Here is an 18641-nt window from a genome sequence, read left to right as displayed (position 1 = left end):
CTATGGATCTCGTCGCTTTGTCCCACACGGCACACCGAGCTTACTGGTTAGGCGGCCATCTTGAAAGACGGCCAGACACGCCCTCATGATTTATAGATTTTGAAAAGTATACTATAGAAGGATCAATGTGGCTTTTAACAGATGTAAAGACTTTTCCTTTTTTTGGCCTGTAGCACTAAATTATCCACTGTGCCCAATGCAACATAATAAAAACTAGCAACAGCTGGACTGGTAAAGGGTTACAAACTTGTTTTTGTTAACGAGGACTTGGTTCCGGACCATTCATTTCAGAAATGATTTTCCCATAAGATTATATCTGCATTTAAAAAATTGTATGCATGTCATTTACTTTACATCCAAAAGTACAAAGATGGGTGCCACCATCTTGCATGTGATGTAAGCTATCGAATTTAAGGCTATCACTATAGTGTAAACCTTCATTCCTTCCCCAACAGCTACATAAAAGGTTATGTAGGGTGTGCGGCAGAGGGGCTGCTTGGCCAGCACTGACAATAATTAGGCGTCAGCAGAGGGGAGATCTATATTTTGCAAGAAAGGAGGAGAGTTGTACTAGGATACTAATGTTTCCTGAAAAGGTACAGTCCTGCTAGCATGTGTAAAGGCACAATGAAAAAAAACACAATGCAAAATAGTTTGGAAAGAAAAAAACAAGTAAGTATTTGAAATACTTGATGTTTTTGTGCTTCTACCTACCTTTTTAAGTGAGTGAAAGGGTTTCTTTTATTATGAATAGATAAAGGATGAGGAAGGGGGTAGGCCCAAAAAGAAAAAAAGTACCAAAAAGCAACCTTATCTTTTAAATACATTATTAACTTTATGACAAAACCTGTAAGATCTTTTGATACCTTCACTTATGAAAAAAGTAAACTGATTGCCTCGTGCAACATCTAAATCCGAATACATTTCCTAACTATTCCATAAAAAATAAGATTACAATCAAATTATATCCAACTCCTAATCTTTGAATAAATATGAAAACACAAATGTGATGTTCACTTTCCAACTTGCTTTTACCTTGTCTTTTCAAACAGTGATGTGCAAAGATGGCAAGGCTTATATAGCCATTAGTATAGTCGAGAAAAACATTTTTATTCAGTAAACAGTCTTCTCTAATGTAGAAATTTCTGTATATTTTCAGGGGACATCTATTCACCATCATTTACAGTCAATCCTAATATTCAGAGCTCTAGTTCACAAAATAAGATTAACACCCAACTTTAGTGAGGTATAGCATTAAATATTGCAAAACCAATCTAAGCATACCCACTTATATAATCACAGCACTCATCAGTATAAATCACAGCACTCATCAGTAGCTGAGCTTTCTAAAAAACTGTTCTGCAGCCAATGAATAAGAATGTTCAGGAGTCTTAGATCCTCAACTACCACACACAGCACAAAGCACAGGTATGACACTGACCTCAAAGACTGAATGTACAGGTCTGATAGACTGAAAGCTATATAAAAGTAGACTGCCTTTAGGTTCCGCAATTTTTATTATTAGTAATATTTCTTGGATGCATAATTACTAAGACCCAGTATTAGTAGTGTGTATTGCATTAAATCTACAGTCTTTGCCACAAAAGAGATAAAGCAAAATAATAAAAAAGTATTCCGAGCCCTACCTTTGGGAGATAACGTGTTATAATCTGATTTACTATTTTTGTCTTTAACCAAGGTTGATATATTAAAGCGGTATAGGTTGTTCCCTTACCTAAAGGGAATTATCACTCTGCACCCTAACTTAGTGAATACAGTGACAATGCACTTAGAAAAAACTACTAATTTACATGCAAGGGAATGTACAAAAACATGATTGTTGCTTGCACCTTTTTCACTGAGTTGTTTGAATACCCTAAACTCTTTTAGTAAATAACCCCACCATCAGCCAGTCATGACAGTTGGATTTATTAACTAAAGGAGTTTGGAATTATGTTGGCGCTATATAAATCCCGTTTATTAACAATAATAATAATATTAATAATAATGATCCACTAGTGTTGAACAAAGATTTTTTTTTAATCTTGGAGAAGAAATTGTAGGTGGGTGGCAGCCCCTGTATTGTGATCCAACTCTTTGGAAACCATGCAAAACAGCTGGGTGGTTACAGAAAAGTGCCGGATGGTATGCCCGGCTAAAAGGGACTAGGGAGATCACTGCACTATTTAATGGTAGAATTATTTTGCGTGCCCCTTAATTGTGCATAAACATTTTTAGGAGCAATATTATTATGGCATACACTGGTTTGAATATTTACCTTAGTTATTTAATCATATATAAAGCAAACTCCTGTTTAACTATTTAATCTAGATATGATTGGATAACTGAAGTGGATATATATACAAATTATTTTGAGTGATAATTATCAACTACTTTAGTAAATTTGGGAAATAGTGCTTACTATATGATAAACTTACTAGTGTCTACTAAACCTAAAGGTTCACAAATATCCTCTATGGTTTCCATGAGTTGGCCAGCTCACTGAAAAGAATGCACTTCCCCAATAATTTACCTCCTTATCTTAACAGTTATACAGTTAGCAGAATTCAGCCACCAAACCTGAAGATTCTACCATTCAGCGGTAACTTCCCTTGTCACTGCATGTGAGTTGCAATTGACTTCTAGATTTAAGCATAGTCATGTACACCTCCATACCTATAAGTGTCAAGTATTTTCTCCAGCTGAGAATAAGTTAAAGTTCAGCTGATTTCAGCCATCCAGTCATGTGAAACAAAAATGATAAATTCTGTAATTTTACTTGCGTGAGATTGAGTATTTTGTGGACTGTGAATTTTTCAACATATTCACAAAGCTACGTGAATTATCTCTTGCTGAGTGATAATTCACTTTACTAAGTGAGCATTCCAAATAACATAGTGCATTAACAGTGCCCTAAAAAAAATCACTTACCTTTACTTAAAAAGTCCTTGCGTTAAAAGCCCTGGATCCATGTACAAACAATGTCCATGAATCCCTCTTCCCTTTTTTTTCTGGGGCTTGCGACTCCATCCAACGCTGCAATCTTCTCTCTTCTGGATTCTTTATGACATCTCCTCCCGATCTTGCACAGCAGAGGCACAAAATCAGGTGAGATGTCTTCCTCTAAATTTAAAAAAAAAAAAAACAAGCGCCAATCTAACTGCACGTGAGATTTAGTGCTTTTTTTTTTTTTTTTTACATTTGAGGAAAGTCCCTGATGACTCGGTCTCACAGAAGGAGTAGAATGCAGCCCCCTGGGATGTGTTGTGAGTATCACAGGAGGCTGTGGGTTTCCCATTCAGTCTTTACCAAAGTGGCAGTAAAGATGTAAAAAAAAAAAAAAAGTAAAAAAAAAATATTCAAAAAATGTATGTGTATAAATAAAAACAATTTTTTAATATGTAAAAGGAACATATAATGTTGAAAATGTGATGATAGGCCCACTTTAATCTGTTTATATACAGCTCAGCCAGTGTTTTCCTACAGGCAGAACATGTCAGAATGTCTCATCTAATCTCAGGGATTTTTTTGTGACAACTTTATACTACAGTTTTGTCTGCTACTTGTTATCATCAACTACTTCCCCTGAGGTCTTTGCTACTTGTTGAACATTCTTAGAATTTGCAGCCAATGTGTCAGGTTTTACTAACCACAGGAGTCTTGAAGAAATGTAGCACAGATCTCTTACATAGGCTCCAATTACCTTGCCTTCAATTGTGTATGGACCATTTTCAACTTTACTGCAACATCATAATTTTACATGAATATTTTCTGGGCAGAAAAGAAAATGAGACAACTCAAGGACACATTGACTCTGCCCTACACTGCCCTTAAATAATAAATGTTTGGTCAACCTTAATCTGAACTGCAGGAAAGTCTATCTTCTAAAGTCATGGACAGCTTTTAATAAATCACACACAAAATCATTAAAACAAAAAAAAAACATTACTCAGAGAAACTTACCTTTTTATGCAGTAGCTGTGACAAATACATTAAGATTAATCTTGGGATTTTCAAAAGTGCCAGCAGGAAGGAACCCATAATTGCTGTTCCAAGATGGTACCAAAACAGGATAGACAAGGAGGACAGAATAGGGTGCTTGACTATTGCTTTATCTCTGTAAATATTAAGCAGACACGTTGCATAAATACGTCAGGAAATTTGAAGTGAACACTATCATCTTTTTATCTCCATGCACTGGTATAAATGTATCCAAACATCCAAACAAGAGGTAGAATATTGCCAATGTGCTCCATAAATCCAACCACCCACTAATATTTGTTCTGTCAATACTGTTTGGGATCACCAAAACATCTCTTTGCTTCACAGAACAATTGTAAACTAGATGGGATGTCAAAGTCAAATGCAAATCTATGACTGCAGTACTGCAATGTAGAAATGCATGGGCGCTTTTTGGTACATGGGACCTTTCAAGACCTTCTTGTAAATGGCAGTGGCAACCTAATGCACTTGTTATTTACACTACTTTATTGTCTGGAGTTCAGCCATTGCCATTTGAATAGGTGTCCCGATTAGACAATTTTCCCTCACTTCCCAGCTTTACAATAAACCATCTGAATGAGCAATAAACAAACTTGAATCCTAACTTGAGATCATATCAATGAACATACCGATGTAAGAAGCGGGAAACAGTCGCTCCAGAAATGACAATTTGCTGACACGTAAGGAAGAATTCACTGGTCCATATAAGGCCAAATAAATGATACCACCACATGTATCGAATTCCAGCTAGAGGTTTATATACCACTTGGCCATCTGAAGATACGTCTGCACTGCCTAAAGAGAGAAAGCATTTTGGGTAAAATCCACAACTGTTTAATAGTATAATCATGGTATAATAGTACAGTACAAAACAAACAGTTGACAGCAATGATGCCTGCAGTGTGCAAGATATTGAAACAACTTTTTACAATTTTTTTTTTCAGATTCAGACACCCCTAATGTTTGGTGGGCACTAGCAGAAATATCTGAAATATGATTCTTTCATCTTGCTTCATAGCATAAGGCTGGTCATAAACAGAACATTTTTGAGAGGATTCAACAAGCATACTTTGGATATTTAGGAAATAATCTTAGAGTTTCTCAAATTATTGTTCTAAACCCAAGTTGAGTTGCTTTATTTATTGTGTATTATAAAGACAGAGCTGCAATAATCTATGCAGACATTTTATTTACATTATGTTTGGACAAGGGGACACCTATTAGTACTGGAGTAAGGGAAGGCTATAACCCCCATCAGCATTGCTGTCTGAACCCCTGTTGCAGACTTTCCACACTTTTGATTGTGACCAGGATAATAATCTGGTGAAATGCTTGCTAGCCCCAGACACCAGTAAAAATTGTTTTATTCCTACTATCCAAACCTAAAACAAAAAAGTTTGTCTGTACATGCAATTAATGATTATTGATTGCCTAACAACCACTATTACTAATACCATTAGTACCATTAGTAACTAGTACCACTAACTATATGAAACACCAAGACAGGCATACTGGCATTGTTCCTTTTTATTTACATTTTATATATGATCCATGCAAAGCCCTCAAAAACATTGTAGACCAATCACAACAGAATTATGGTGCTATAATAACTGCTTTCTTGTTTTTAGGGATTCATACTGTCACATTGTCTACTGCTTGGGTCCCTGTTATATAACCCTGCGTTAGTCTACCTATGCCCTATTTCATGTTTACAACCATGTCCAAGCTAGTATTTTTCACCAATCCTTTCCATTGTCAGCAAACCTGTGAATGTTGCATAAGTGACATCTAGTGGTAAAGAAACACAGATGCAATACAGTTCTGGGAACTTTGTTATGCCACTGACACTTTGTGCAAAACATGAACTTACCCGAAGTGCCCATACTAAGTAAAACTGCAACCCACAGTATCCAGTAGAAGAGAAGGATCAGAAAAGTCCAGAGGGGCTGTAGCAAAAGGAATGGGATCTGATTGATGAAACTGCTTGCAACTTGGAAGAGCTCAATGGTCATCTGAATCCTTGTCCTCATTACAAATATAAGGATCAACAGGATGATCTACAAAAAGGAAACATTATTAGCACTAAAATTGCAAGATGTCTGGGGAATAGTTTTTACCTGGGCCCTACACTGCTGCCACATTTAGTAATTGGTTAGCTGTATACTAAAGCCATGAGGAGATTATTTGTTGATCACTTAGAATTTGGCAAATTTTGAAAGGAGGCCATTAGTTGGTCACCATTATTACTGGGTACCTGCAATCTGCAGTGAATGCAGGTTCTAAAAAACCAATATGAGTGAGAAAAGAGTCCAAAAAGCCACTGAATGAAAGTCCGCAAAGTGAATCAGTTCACTCAGTGGCAAATCTGAAGCATCAACCCAATCCAGGACAAATCTGGGTTCCGAAGCCAGTGGGGTGACTAAATAAACTAATGAATAAGATCTGCAGAATAGACAATTGTCCGACAGCAGTTTATTTGTATCATTGCAAATGGAAACTGGCACTGGGAAACCTCAATCATTATAGGAGCTACATTATTGCATATTTGAGTTAAATTTGTCAAACAAAATGATTTGCCATTGCTGACTTTATTCTGCGAACACTAGTTGCCTGGCTGCAATTCTGATTTATTGGCTTTAGATCTCAGATCCAGAACATATGTGCAGATAGGCAGCCAAAGTAAAGTAATTCATCTACTTCTCTTTATTTACAAAACTATTCCCGATTAGCAACTCAACAGCATTGATTTACTAAAGAAAAATAGGTTGTTCACCCAACAGTGAAACATCATTTGCAAGGGCTATGTGGATTAGTTTCTAGGTGATAATTTGCTTTGATGAGTAAACAGCACACAGTTGTTTAGTAATTTAACCCCAATCCACTGAAGTAAAATGAATGCCAAGAATCAAGCATTTTCAGAATAAAAGTACAGCAATGTCCGCCTCCTCGTTACTGTTGCAGTGTATTTTCTTTAAATTAGGTAAATAAAGTAACTGAATGGCATCTAGAATTTGCTAATGTGCTGAGATTATAAACAACTTCTTTTTTAAAATATATACTGTATATTTAAAAATATTTTTGTACTTTGTTGCATTTCAGTGCATGGCATTAATCATGTGGGTTTCCTGAAGGTGACAAGAGTGGAATATGTACTATGATGGAATATGTACTATGGGCCTGATCTAATAAAGCTCCCCAAGGTTGGAGAGGATACACTTTTATCAGTGAAGATGGGTGATCCAGCAAACCTGGAATGGATTTCCTAAAAGTCATTTTGGTATTTTTTAGCAAATGTTTGCACCAGATCCATTCTAGGTTTGCTGGATCACCCAGGTTCACTGATGAAAATGTCTTCTCTCCAACCTGAGAGAATTTTTTTAAATCAGGCCCTATGTGTTGAAGTTGCCATTTGTAGTCTGCCCTGGAAGCCTGTGTGACAAAGCAGCAGCAAATGGGAACAACAGGATCAGAGTGTCACCCTACAACAGGACATTCCTAAACAAAGACCAACAATACAGGAATATCAGGTATTTAAAAAAAAATGCAGATAGAAAAATATTGAAAAGTACTGCTGAAATTAGCATGATCAAACATATATGACACTTAAAGCAGAACTAATCCCAGTTTATACTCACCTCACTGCACGGCTCAGTGATTTTTGCGGATGAAGAGAGCAATCAGGCAGGTTCGAATACTTATTGCAGAAGGGACATAACCTCTCCTTTTCTTGAAAAAAGCCCTGCCTGGTCACAAATTTTTAAAGGGGAACCTAAGTTCTGCTTTAAATGTTTACGTATAATTTAATGTATTACAATTAGTTACTAACTTTTGAAAAAATGTCTTGATATAGCCTCTTCAGAAGGTGAGCTTTTATACACAATGTTTACAATAGCAGCACATACATGTTCTAAGCCATAAAGATGTTGCTGGGTAGGCTTATTGCAGTTTTATGGCTAGGTTCATGAAGTTAAATTTTATTTTGGAGATTTAACATTTATACATACAGCATCTTTATGGCATATTTCATGCACGAGGGCCCTCATGCTGTCAGACACACTCAACAGGAATAGTGACACCGAAGCAGGGGATTTAAATATGACAACCAGTGCCCTGTAACTCTGTAAGACAGAAAAGCAATCCATCACTGCCCTCTAGCAGCAAGTTCAAGTACATACTTACTGACATCAATGTTGAAACTATAGAGAATCCAAGTAAGAAGTTTGCATTTTCCTTCTCAGTCTCCAGCTCATAACTAAGGTCAGTAATATGATCGTAATACAGCCACCACAGCACTCCAGAGACAACTAAACAAAGAAAAAATGCTAAATACACAATGCAAACAACAAACGCCTGTTTCTTTATCACATGCTCATTATTAAATTAGGTACAGATGTTTTTTTTTTATAATATTACACTTCTGTTAAACTGTTTAAGCCCTTTATATAGCGGGAGAAGAAGAGACTGGTGAGGTTTAAATATTCATTATGAACAAATAAATGCTAACAAAACTGTGTGCAGCCTTGGTGTTGTTGGAACTGGAGGAAAAAGGAGTAGATTTCCTACACAGAGCCCACTCTGTTTAGCTAGGTGGATCTTTGAATTGTAATGTACAACAGTTGTAGTACATTCCTGTTATGTCTTTCTAATTTTGTATCAAACTGAACATTCAGACCCTTCACGGCCCTTTTTCTCTGGGTTTTTTATCCATCAGATAAATATTTTTTGTCCTTTAGAATAGTGCTTATGTAGATCTAATGATTCAATTGTCATCATAGGTTTTGGATATAATGATCGTATGAATATTAGAAAATATAACATATGTCCTCAAGATGAAAAAATCTGGACATGACTATTATCTTTCTAAATGTATGTAAAATGAGAAGGAAACCTTTTGTGCAAGGTACCACTTTAAGTCAACGTCTTAGGCAGTCATAATGACTAGTTTACGGCATGAATTATAAAAACAATAACATAAATATCAGTTAAGGAAACTAATTACTTATGTAAACGCTACAAATGTATTCTAAAGTACTTACAAAGTAATCCAAACATGAGCAAAGTTACAAAAATGTGGACCAAGAGAGTGCTGATGTACCGAAATGATATGACCATCATTACAGATAAAGCTGTTAAAAGAAAAATCATTTACTGTAAAAATATGTAAATAAAATAAAATAAAAGGATACAAACTTTACTATAGCCAAAAAATAGATTTCATGAGATTCTGCAAGTCAACTTTTAATATTAAGTTAGATTTGTATTGGGGTCAAAGCTTTGCGGGTTAAAATTAAATGTTGCAGGTCAAAGTGTACACAAACGGAACAAAACAGAAATAAAAAAAGATTTATTTTATAGGAACAACCCGCATGGGTAAACTGTATATCCAGCCAAAATGTTTTAATTTTAGTTTTTAACCTTGTGTGGGAAGATTATAAATTCTGATAGAAAATGAAATGAATGACAAATGAGTACAAATGTTTAATGCTGCACCTGGGTGACAACTGTGGCTCCCTCCAAAGATATAGTGGAGTGGGTGGGCATAAACAAAAAATTGTATTTCCAGCCTTTGTCAGAGTTTTTTGTTGTCTGTAGTTCTACTGGGGACACTTCTTATTCCAGTGACAACTTTCCCTTTGTGGTCAGGAAGTAACTGAGCAATAAAAGATAAGAGATGTCCAAACTCTACACAAATAAAAAAAATGGATAAAGTTACCCACTATGCAGAAAAAAAAAGGTTTGCTTCATACCTACTGCAAGGATGCTTAATCCGATTACATTTTCTCTTCCAGCCATTATCCCACTGAGAACACGATGAAACAGGTCCACCTCATTAACCACATCAATTAGAACGGGTGCAAAGTTCCTGTAACACTCAGGGTTCTGTGGGACGCAACGGTTAAAAAGTGGAAAAGATTTGCTGTGGGACAAATGAAAAGAGAAACTGGAGCTTAGTGATCTAAAGAAAACAAAAATCATGTGACAACACACTAGTAGCACTAGTAGTATTGGAGTGATGTGGTACCACAGACAGTAAAAAAACCTTTAACATGTTCAATGTTAAAACAAAGCAAAGTAACATCAAAACTTTGCAAAACCACCATAGACACTAAGGTTTAGCTAACATAAATATTCAAGGGCTTTAAAAGTGCAAAAATGTCTAACTAATAAAGTGTCTTTATTACTGTACACAAACATGGGAAGTTCCCTTTAAAGCTCCTTCTGACTGGTTAAATAGAATTTCACTACAAAGACACCGGGTGTCACTATACTGCTTTTTAAATATACCACATCGCTTTCCTTAGATACATAGATATATATACTACTGCTACAAGTACAGGTAGTCCTCGAGTTAGGATGGAGATGTGTTACGATGACCCCATAACTTGAAATTATCATAAGTCGGAAACTGGCCTGGCCTACCCACGAGTCTCATGTTGAATGTTGATCATTATGGAGTAGTACTATATACTGTAATTTTGTCAATCACTGCTGAGGCATCTCACAAGGCGAGAGATGCGTACATCCTGGCATTGTTCCCAACTTATCCTACTGAACACAGTGTTACGTTTTGCCTTCTGCAACTTCTGCATAAGTATTGTCATCGTAAGTTCAAAATATCATAACTCAAACCATTCTGTTCTTTAAATAACAGGGAAATATCTTACCTTGGCGATACTGGCAGCACAGGACACCATTCTGAGGCCATTGGATGGTTTGTATATTCTGTATAGTTCAACTTGTACATACATAGATGGGAGCCTGAGTTATAACATAAAAAAAAGATAGTTTCTTATTTGAATGCAATAAAATGATTAGTGTCATGATCAGTATTGCATTCGATCAAGTAGGAAAAGATACAAATGGAGGCAAAGAAAATCAGTTTTTCCTAGAAAATGTTTGCCTTCAAAAAAACAAAATTTTCCACTTTACCACAATAGGCCTGATTAATTATAGCTCTCTCTAAACCTGGGTGATCCAGCAAACCTAGAATATATTTCCTAAAGTCATTTGTTATTTGTTAGCAAATGATTTCAATCCTGGACCAGATCCATTCCAGGTTTTTTGGATCACCCAGCTTCACTGATATAAGTGTATCTTCTCCAGCCATGGAGAGCTTTATTAAACCAGGCCCTATAACTCTGCACAAACCAAAATATTAATAGGGCTTAATTTTGGCTATGGGTCATCTTTGGGAGTGCAAATAATTTTGCATGATGCTTAAAAAAGTTGAAGGTATTGTCAGTAAGTGATCTGCTAAAAAGGTTATAAATACCTACAAGGTTACACTTACATAGCATGCATGCACTAGTGATTGTCAATTTATTTACTACCATTTGTAGCAATTCCTAGCCATATTAATGTACCTTAGCTATCAAATTATTGCTTTATTTACTAAATATTTTCCCAATATTGGTAACAAACCCTATGGATTGTAGAGGTGTCAGAATAAATACATGATTTCTGACCCTTCTGCTGGCACCTTCACAGTGTGCATTAGAATTGGAACTTCCCTAAGACAATAGTGTTTCTCTAATTCTCATTCTATCCATACTGTACAGTACCTGTCTGTGTTACTCCTGATGTTACTTTGCTAAGCAAGTTTCCTCTTAGCACCATGCAACTACAGCAACTACATTTGAAGTGATGCCTACTTTTTTTCTGCATCTTATCAAATAGTAGGCAAGACATCCAGTGATATGATATGATTTTTGAAGATGATTTGTTTGTGCTTTAACAATTCATATAGATCAAGTATAGGTTTTTCATGCATGCACCATGATTTCTACTGAACCACAGTCCAGTGTATATGTGTATCCCTGAAGGTCTGCTTAAAAAATGTATGGCGCACCTATTTGAAATGCCTCGGGAAGTTTAAATTTGTAAACAAAGACAACCTGTTCTGTCATCTACCAGCTGGTGTCTGTTGTTTTCACACCTTTTCATGTCATGCTAAGGCTAGCTTTAGAGAATATTTCCATTATTTATTTAGTTTTGTGTTATAACCATGTCGATAAACCAGTCTACTGCAAGGCATAGACAAAAATTCTCCAGTTTATTCGTATCTGTATTGTATTTGTGTCTGGAGAATGACATGGCTTTTAATGCACTGCTCATACAGGGAACGGTAGCTTTTCGGCTGGGAAAGGGAATGCTTGGGGTTTTGTTAGCTGAGTTTTAGCTAAGTTTTAGAAATTCTACTTTTATCTTAAGTGATTATGGCTCAAGAATATTAAAAAAACGAAAGGCAAAAAATATTTAGGCCAAATATTTTGATTCTTACCGTTGTTCTTAGCAAAGTGCTTCAGGTCCTGCAAAGTTGTCAGCTCTTCCTGGGGACAGCTTCTTACACACAATGCAGTGGAATTGATCTTAAGGTTCTGGAATTTCAAGTTGCATGAATTCAAAAAGAAAACATGTCTGTAAAAAGAAACAAGCATTGTTCAGGTCAATAGTTTTGGTGATTTCCTCACCAGAAAAAACATATACTAAACAACATTTTTACCAGAAATTACTCAATTAATGAACTAGGTGGATGATACCATTGATGAGTCTCCCCAAAATATGTGTAAAAAATTGTTATAAAAATGAGGTGATGTGAAGTTTCTCCAGTGATCTCTTTTTTTTTTGCTGGAAACATGTGGCTGACACCAGACAAATGCAAAAGTAGGGCATTGCAAGAGGAACGTTATGGTTCTCAATATTCCTATTAAAGCTGTTGAGTGGAGAACAACTTGGTACATAAATTAAATACGTTACTCTCCACTGAAAATTCGTAGGACAAAAGGCAATAGGGCTTTTTGTTCCTGTCAGAGCTATTTTTCTCCCCTATACACATCTGTGGTAATGCAAAAGCAGCTCAAAGGAAAACAAATAGATCAATTCAAATGAACCTGGTAAAGAATTCTGAGTGATCTTAGATCTCAGTCTTAATGTGATAACAAGAGCATCCTGCGAAGGTTAAGTCATTTCTATCCCTGTGTTTTTAGAACATGTTGACAGCTCCATGTCACGTTTCATTCAGACTGGCCCAAACTTTGAAAATGATAGCAGCTGGCCCAGCTATGTCTAAATAATGTGCACGGGTAACACTGCTAGTAAGTGGTTAGAATGTGGCAGTAGGATGTGTTCATGTGCATCTTTAGTTAGTAATGATATAGGGGTGTTTGATGAGGGGTGGAATTAGAATTGCTTTACTTAAAGTGGAATTAAAGTCCCACTTTCAATATGGGTGATTAGGCAGCTGGGTATTGCAGAAAGGGACAGACAATCTTCTACAATAACTGTCTGCTATACACCCAATTGTCAAATATTGCTGAGCTGTGCATGCACAGCCCACTGTTGGTTCCCAGGGAAAACCAGCAATCCCAAATTTCTTTGGGCGTGTCAGGAATCTGCAGTGCATTGGCGATACATCACCCTAAAGCTGCGTACACACTTCCAATTTTTGTCGTTGGAAAGGATCTTTCACGATCCTTTCCAACGACAAGGGAGTGCACGATGCATGAACGGTGCTGTACATACAGCACCGTTCATGCTCTATGGAGAGGGGAGGGGGAGAGCGACGGAGCGGCACCCTGCTGCGCGCTCTCCCCTTCCCTTTCATTAGGATCGGCTGTCGTCCATCGTCCGTGGATCCGGCAGATCGGTCGTCCGGACGATGGACGACACCGACTGTACACACGGCAGATTTTCGCCCGATAATTGGCCGATGCCGATTATCGGGCGATAAAAATCTGACGTGTGTACGTAGCTTAACACAGCAAATAAGGATGGTGAAAGATAGTCTTTAGGAAAAAAAGAAGAAAGATATTGAGATAGAGGTTAGTTTTCTCCTACCTAAGCGTATGTGTGAGCCACCTCTAGTAAATTAAGTAGTAAAAACTAAAATGTAGCAAAAAAAAGAGGGTTGAGGCTCAGTATTTGTACATGATTGATCCATAAATAATTATTTAATACAATTCTAAGTAGTATATCCCAACTCTTCTTAACAGTCACAAGGTTGGGATAAACGTCCTAAACAGTAGAATTCTAGCACCATACAGTTATCATAAATACAAAAATGGGACCTATTAAGGTCACGTACACCCTGACGCGTTTCGGCAAATTATAGCTTTTTCAGGGGTTTGTAGTTGAAAAGGCTGTATGGTCTTTATATAGTTCAAAGAAGATTAAATAACACATAAAATTTAAACATTGTCAACATAGTGTCAAATCAATCCTTCATATAAGGTTCAATATATCTATAGAGGAAATTAAAAAAAAAACCTTCAGATAAGTTCAATAGAACAGAAAAAAACAAATGGAACATCAATTGAAATATTGGTAAATAATAGCTATATTTATACTTAGCATTGTTTGTTCATAATTTCATATCTGATGCCATAAAACAAATCATGTATATTTAGTTATACTTATTACCATTAGTTACTATAAAAATGAAAGTATATTAGTAAAGGGGTAAGGTTACTTACATTTAGGATGACAGGTAGTAATTATAAAACAAAGTAGAAATAATGTAACAAGGGGTCAGTGAGGCAATTCAGGCTGCAATTCATGCTGATGGGAAAATAAGTACAATGATTTTGTATTAAAAATTGGTAAAAAGTATAACTAAATATACAAGAAGATTTTTTTTATGGCATCAGATATGAAATTCTGAACAAACAATGCTAAGTATATCTATAGCTTGCAAATATTTTGAATTATGTATGGATCAATAATGTACAAGTTACAATTTTGCACTAAGTTCTGAGTCTCAAACCTCTTTCATTTTGCTACATTTTAGTCATTATGAAGTACAAAGATAGCATAACCCTGCTATGGAATGGGGATAGGAGAGTAATCGTGGGTTTAGTTCCACGTTAAGTACAGTAACCCCTTTAAAGTCATGATTGTGTGACATCAGAACAAAATAACAGTAAGTTTTTTTGTATTTTATTACCTGCCCTATCAACATGAAAGGAACAAATTAACTGCTGATAACCTGTGTATTGGAAACACCTACAATTATTTTATAAGAATCTATTTACGAGGCCCTAACTCAGACCTATTGGACCTACTTTATTAAAGCTGGATAGGATACACTTTAATCAGTGAAAGCTGGGTGATCCAGCAAACCTGGAATGGATTGCTTCAAAGCCATTTGCTATTTACTAGCAAATGTTTTGAATTCTGAACCCGATCTATTCCAGGTTTGCTGGATCACCAAGCTTCACTGATGAAAAAGTATCCTCTCCAGCCTTGGAGAGCTTTAATAAATCAGGCCCATTGTCACTAGATCCCCTCAGTCACTCAGACACTAGATCCGCTTCTTTCATATTCAGTTAAAAAGTAACAGACAAATTATTTTACAGCTATATTGTACACCTTGCACACTAAAATAGATTTCCATATAATCTGATATTTAAGTGATAATAAGTTTATATAGATAAAAAAAACACTTCTGACTGTTAACTAAGTGTCTAAAAGCGATTTTATCATTATGTATTTAAATACAAATCACTAAAACTACCTGGAAACCAGTCAAGTGTGCCTCTCTTTGCTGTGAGGATTGAATATTTAAAAATAAATCTGAATTGGGAATTGTTTAATAAACAAGCTTTAAATCTTCATTATGGTAATTGGCATTTTTTTATTTTTTTATACTATCTGCAAAGAACGATCAGGGTGACATATGATTAGCCCATGAGAGCTTACATGACCACACATATAGTTAAAGTAAAAGAAGGCCTCTCACATATCTGTAATTCAAAATAAAAGATATATAAAATGTGTTGTGAACCGACAACCGTTTTCTTTTAATTACAGGCTGCGCGGTTGCTGTCATCTAATGCAGGTAGCCCTTTTCTTCAAATATCAACATTGTGAAACCAATGACCTGTGGTATTCTGTGTATTACACAGACCATGAGGTTATTATTGTCTATGAAATCATAGATGAAGATGTAAAATATTGATATCACATTTTAATGAATGCAGCAATGCTCTTCCTACGTTTTTCCCCCATAATTACAAAGAAATAATTACACTGACCACTCCCTTAAATCTCAGTATTCCTCGGCAATATTTTGTGCACACTCTTCAAAGCTTTGGCCAGTGGGTCATGGCAACACTGGTACAAACTTTACTCAGAGTTAGACAAATCTCAGTGTAAACAGAGCTGACCTCTGTCTGGTTTCACATAACATGAAAAGGGATTGTTAGTTTTATTCCCAAGTATACAAGAGGTGAATCTAATACCTACTTTTTGTTAGTCATATCTTTCCCAGAAAAAGGAGCATTGGGGATAGGAGAGTTTCGTCTTCCACACACATTTCCATAACTATCATAGCCAAACACGAGTCTCTCTGCAGCTCCAGCCATTAAAGCATATCCACTAATGAACATCTGAAAAAAAAAGAAAACAGTAGAGTCCATTCTTTAAAAAGGGGTACATTGGGATTTGGGGGCATTCATTATCGGACAACTGCATTAATGGTACATTTTGCTATAAACCGGCCTTCATCCTAAAATCATAATTATAGATCTTACTGTACAGTCAAGCTAAGGACATTGACATTGCAATGAATGCACACCTGAATTAGTTTGTCATGATTTTTACTTTAAGAAATACCAAATATTTACTTAGAACCAGCCTCTTGAAATCTTCTACACAACTAAGCTTAGACTAAAGCTACGTACACACTTCCAATTATTATCGTTGGAAAACGAACGACGAACGATCCTGCACTTTTTTTACGAACGATTTTTGCCCAATCGATCGTTCGTCGTTCGTTTTGAACGATAAAAATTGGAAGTGTGTACGCACCTTAAGAGAGGTAGAAGAAGGAGAAAGAAGAATAAAGGCTTATCAGTTTCATGTGCTAACATGGAGCATGCTCATAGGAGGTCAGAGCACAGCCAAAAAGAAATACACAAACTAAACTCTACTGCTTTCCCTTCTCATGTTCAGAAACAGGCTAAAATAGGGACAAGACCTGTATGTATGAACAAATTGTGATTTCTACTATGCCAGACACGGCTGTGCTGTGTAGCCACTCGGTAAATCTTAAGCAAGAAAGAACAGTAATATAAATCTTCTGACAAGTGAAACAGCTCTTGCATATATTAAATGTATTAGTGTATTTGGCTGCTTGCCTAGAGTTCAGTTTTAAAATGTGTTTATAAAGTGCAGTAACTAAAGCTGTGTTTTATTCTGCTTATATACTACCTTTCCTGCTTCCTTGTTTCCCTCCTTAACTTGCTAATTATATTTTATATAAACCTTTTTGTTTTTATTATACAGATTATGCACCAGTACCCAGCAGTGCCTGACTGGTTGTCACTCCCTTTCCCACCCTTAGGCTTAGTCTACACAGACGTTTTCCCCAGCGTTTATCCTGAGGCTTTAAAAGCCCATGTTTGATATTCCCATGCATTTCAATGGGCTAATCTATGTTTTTAAAAACGTTTGTGTAGACCCAGCCTGAGTGCAGCTGTACATAGGATTGCAGGATGCAGAATACCGATTTCACATGAAATTCAGGTTCCTTTGCCAGCTATAGTACAAAACCAAAACCTGCAATAAATGAGTTTTTTTTATGTTCTAGGGCTTCAGCTTTAAGTTTAAAAAGTGGAGTGACTAAGTAGAAAAGTAACTTTCCTGGGAAGTAATGTTAGGGTGTTAATAGAGGGCTTGTCTTTTCCGAGATGACCAAATGGAAAAAACATTGTACAATTTTAAAACCATAGCTAATGTAGAAAAACAGACAACTGATTCATATTTGGAAAAAAACTGCTCATAGCAATGTGGGAGAAAAGAAATTTTCCAATGCATAATATCCATGATTAAACTGTAAGATAGGTAACATACATTAAATACAAAAACAAATTGTAGTAATGTTATAGCAAGAAAGAATGACCGGAACATTATAACAGGCAGGTATTGGGGGTTTACCATCAGATACATCAAACAGAATCCAGCTGGAAGGAACCACTTGGGATTATATAAGATAAGGATGAAGGATATTGATTGAACAGACAGACTGAACGGTAAAGATTCTGATTAGTCAGTGTTACCATACTTGGTTCCTGTTTTTTGAATTGAAGTCCAAGTATCTGTGCTGACCACACAGGAGGGTAAATTGCTGAAGGTTGTATCAAGATGCAGTGTGCAAAAAACAGGAAAAGTAGGCTAGGGTTTGTGGATATTGACATGCCCATATATTGTGGTCTTGTGCTTCCAGAATATACTAGCATGGCACTAGAACATTGGGCCTGATTTATTAAAGTTCTCCAAATATTTAGTGAAGCTGGTTAATCCAGAAAACATGGAATTTATTTTTTCAAAATCATTTGCTATTTGCTGGCAAATGTTTTGATTCCTGGACCAGATCCATTCCAGGTTTGCTGAATCACCCAGCTTCACTGATGAAAGCCAGCCTTGGAGAACTTTCTTAAATCAGGCACAATGTAACAAGTTTTACACCACTAACTTGACCTTCCTTTTGTTCTTTACCATTCCTCTCACTATGAAAAACAAGTGCCATCATTTGTCAATGCCTCACAGCAAGAGTGTTAGGGACAAAGTACTAGGCCTTTCAAACTGGCCTACCATTTTACTGTCACCAATGTCACCACAGATTAATTGATTACTATTTC

The 18641-nt window shown here is 36.2% G+C and overlaps 1 protein-coding gene across 1 annotated transcript in view; it reads right to left on the bottom strand.

The window, feature by feature from the left end:
• SLC44A3 (solute carrier family 44 member 3) overlaps positions 1-18641 on the bottom strand; it is a 49608-nt gene that overhangs the window by 22542 nt on the left and 8425 nt on the right. The window contains exons 4-12 of the mRNA XM_072419830.1: positions 16246-16388; positions 12284-12420; positions 10668-10761; positions 9750-9919; positions 9039-9128; positions 8182-8306; positions 5873-6059; positions 4632-4797; positions 3964-4117 (exon numbers count right to left, since the gene is read on the bottom strand). Coding sequence (XP_072275931.1) covers positions 3964-4117; positions 4632-4797; positions 5873-6059; positions 8182-8306; positions 9039-9128; positions 9750-9919; positions 10668-10761; positions 12284-12420; positions 16246-16388 — 1266 coding nt within the window. The remainder of the gene's footprint in view (positions 1-3963; positions 4118-4631; positions 4798-5872; positions 6060-8181; positions 8307-9038; positions 9129-9749; positions 9920-10667; positions 10762-12283; positions 12421-16245; positions 16389-18641) is intronic.

Source organism: Pyxicephalus adspersus, chromosome 8 (assembly GCF_032062135.1).
Source record: "Pyxicephalus adspersus chromosome 8, UCB_Pads_2.0, whole genome shotgun sequence".
NCBI classification, from domain to species: domain Eukaryota; kingdom Metazoa; phylum Chordata; class Amphibia; order Anura; family Pyxicephalidae; genus Pyxicephalus; species Pyxicephalus adspersus.
This window is presented reverse-complemented; position numbering and strand designations above follow the sequence as displayed.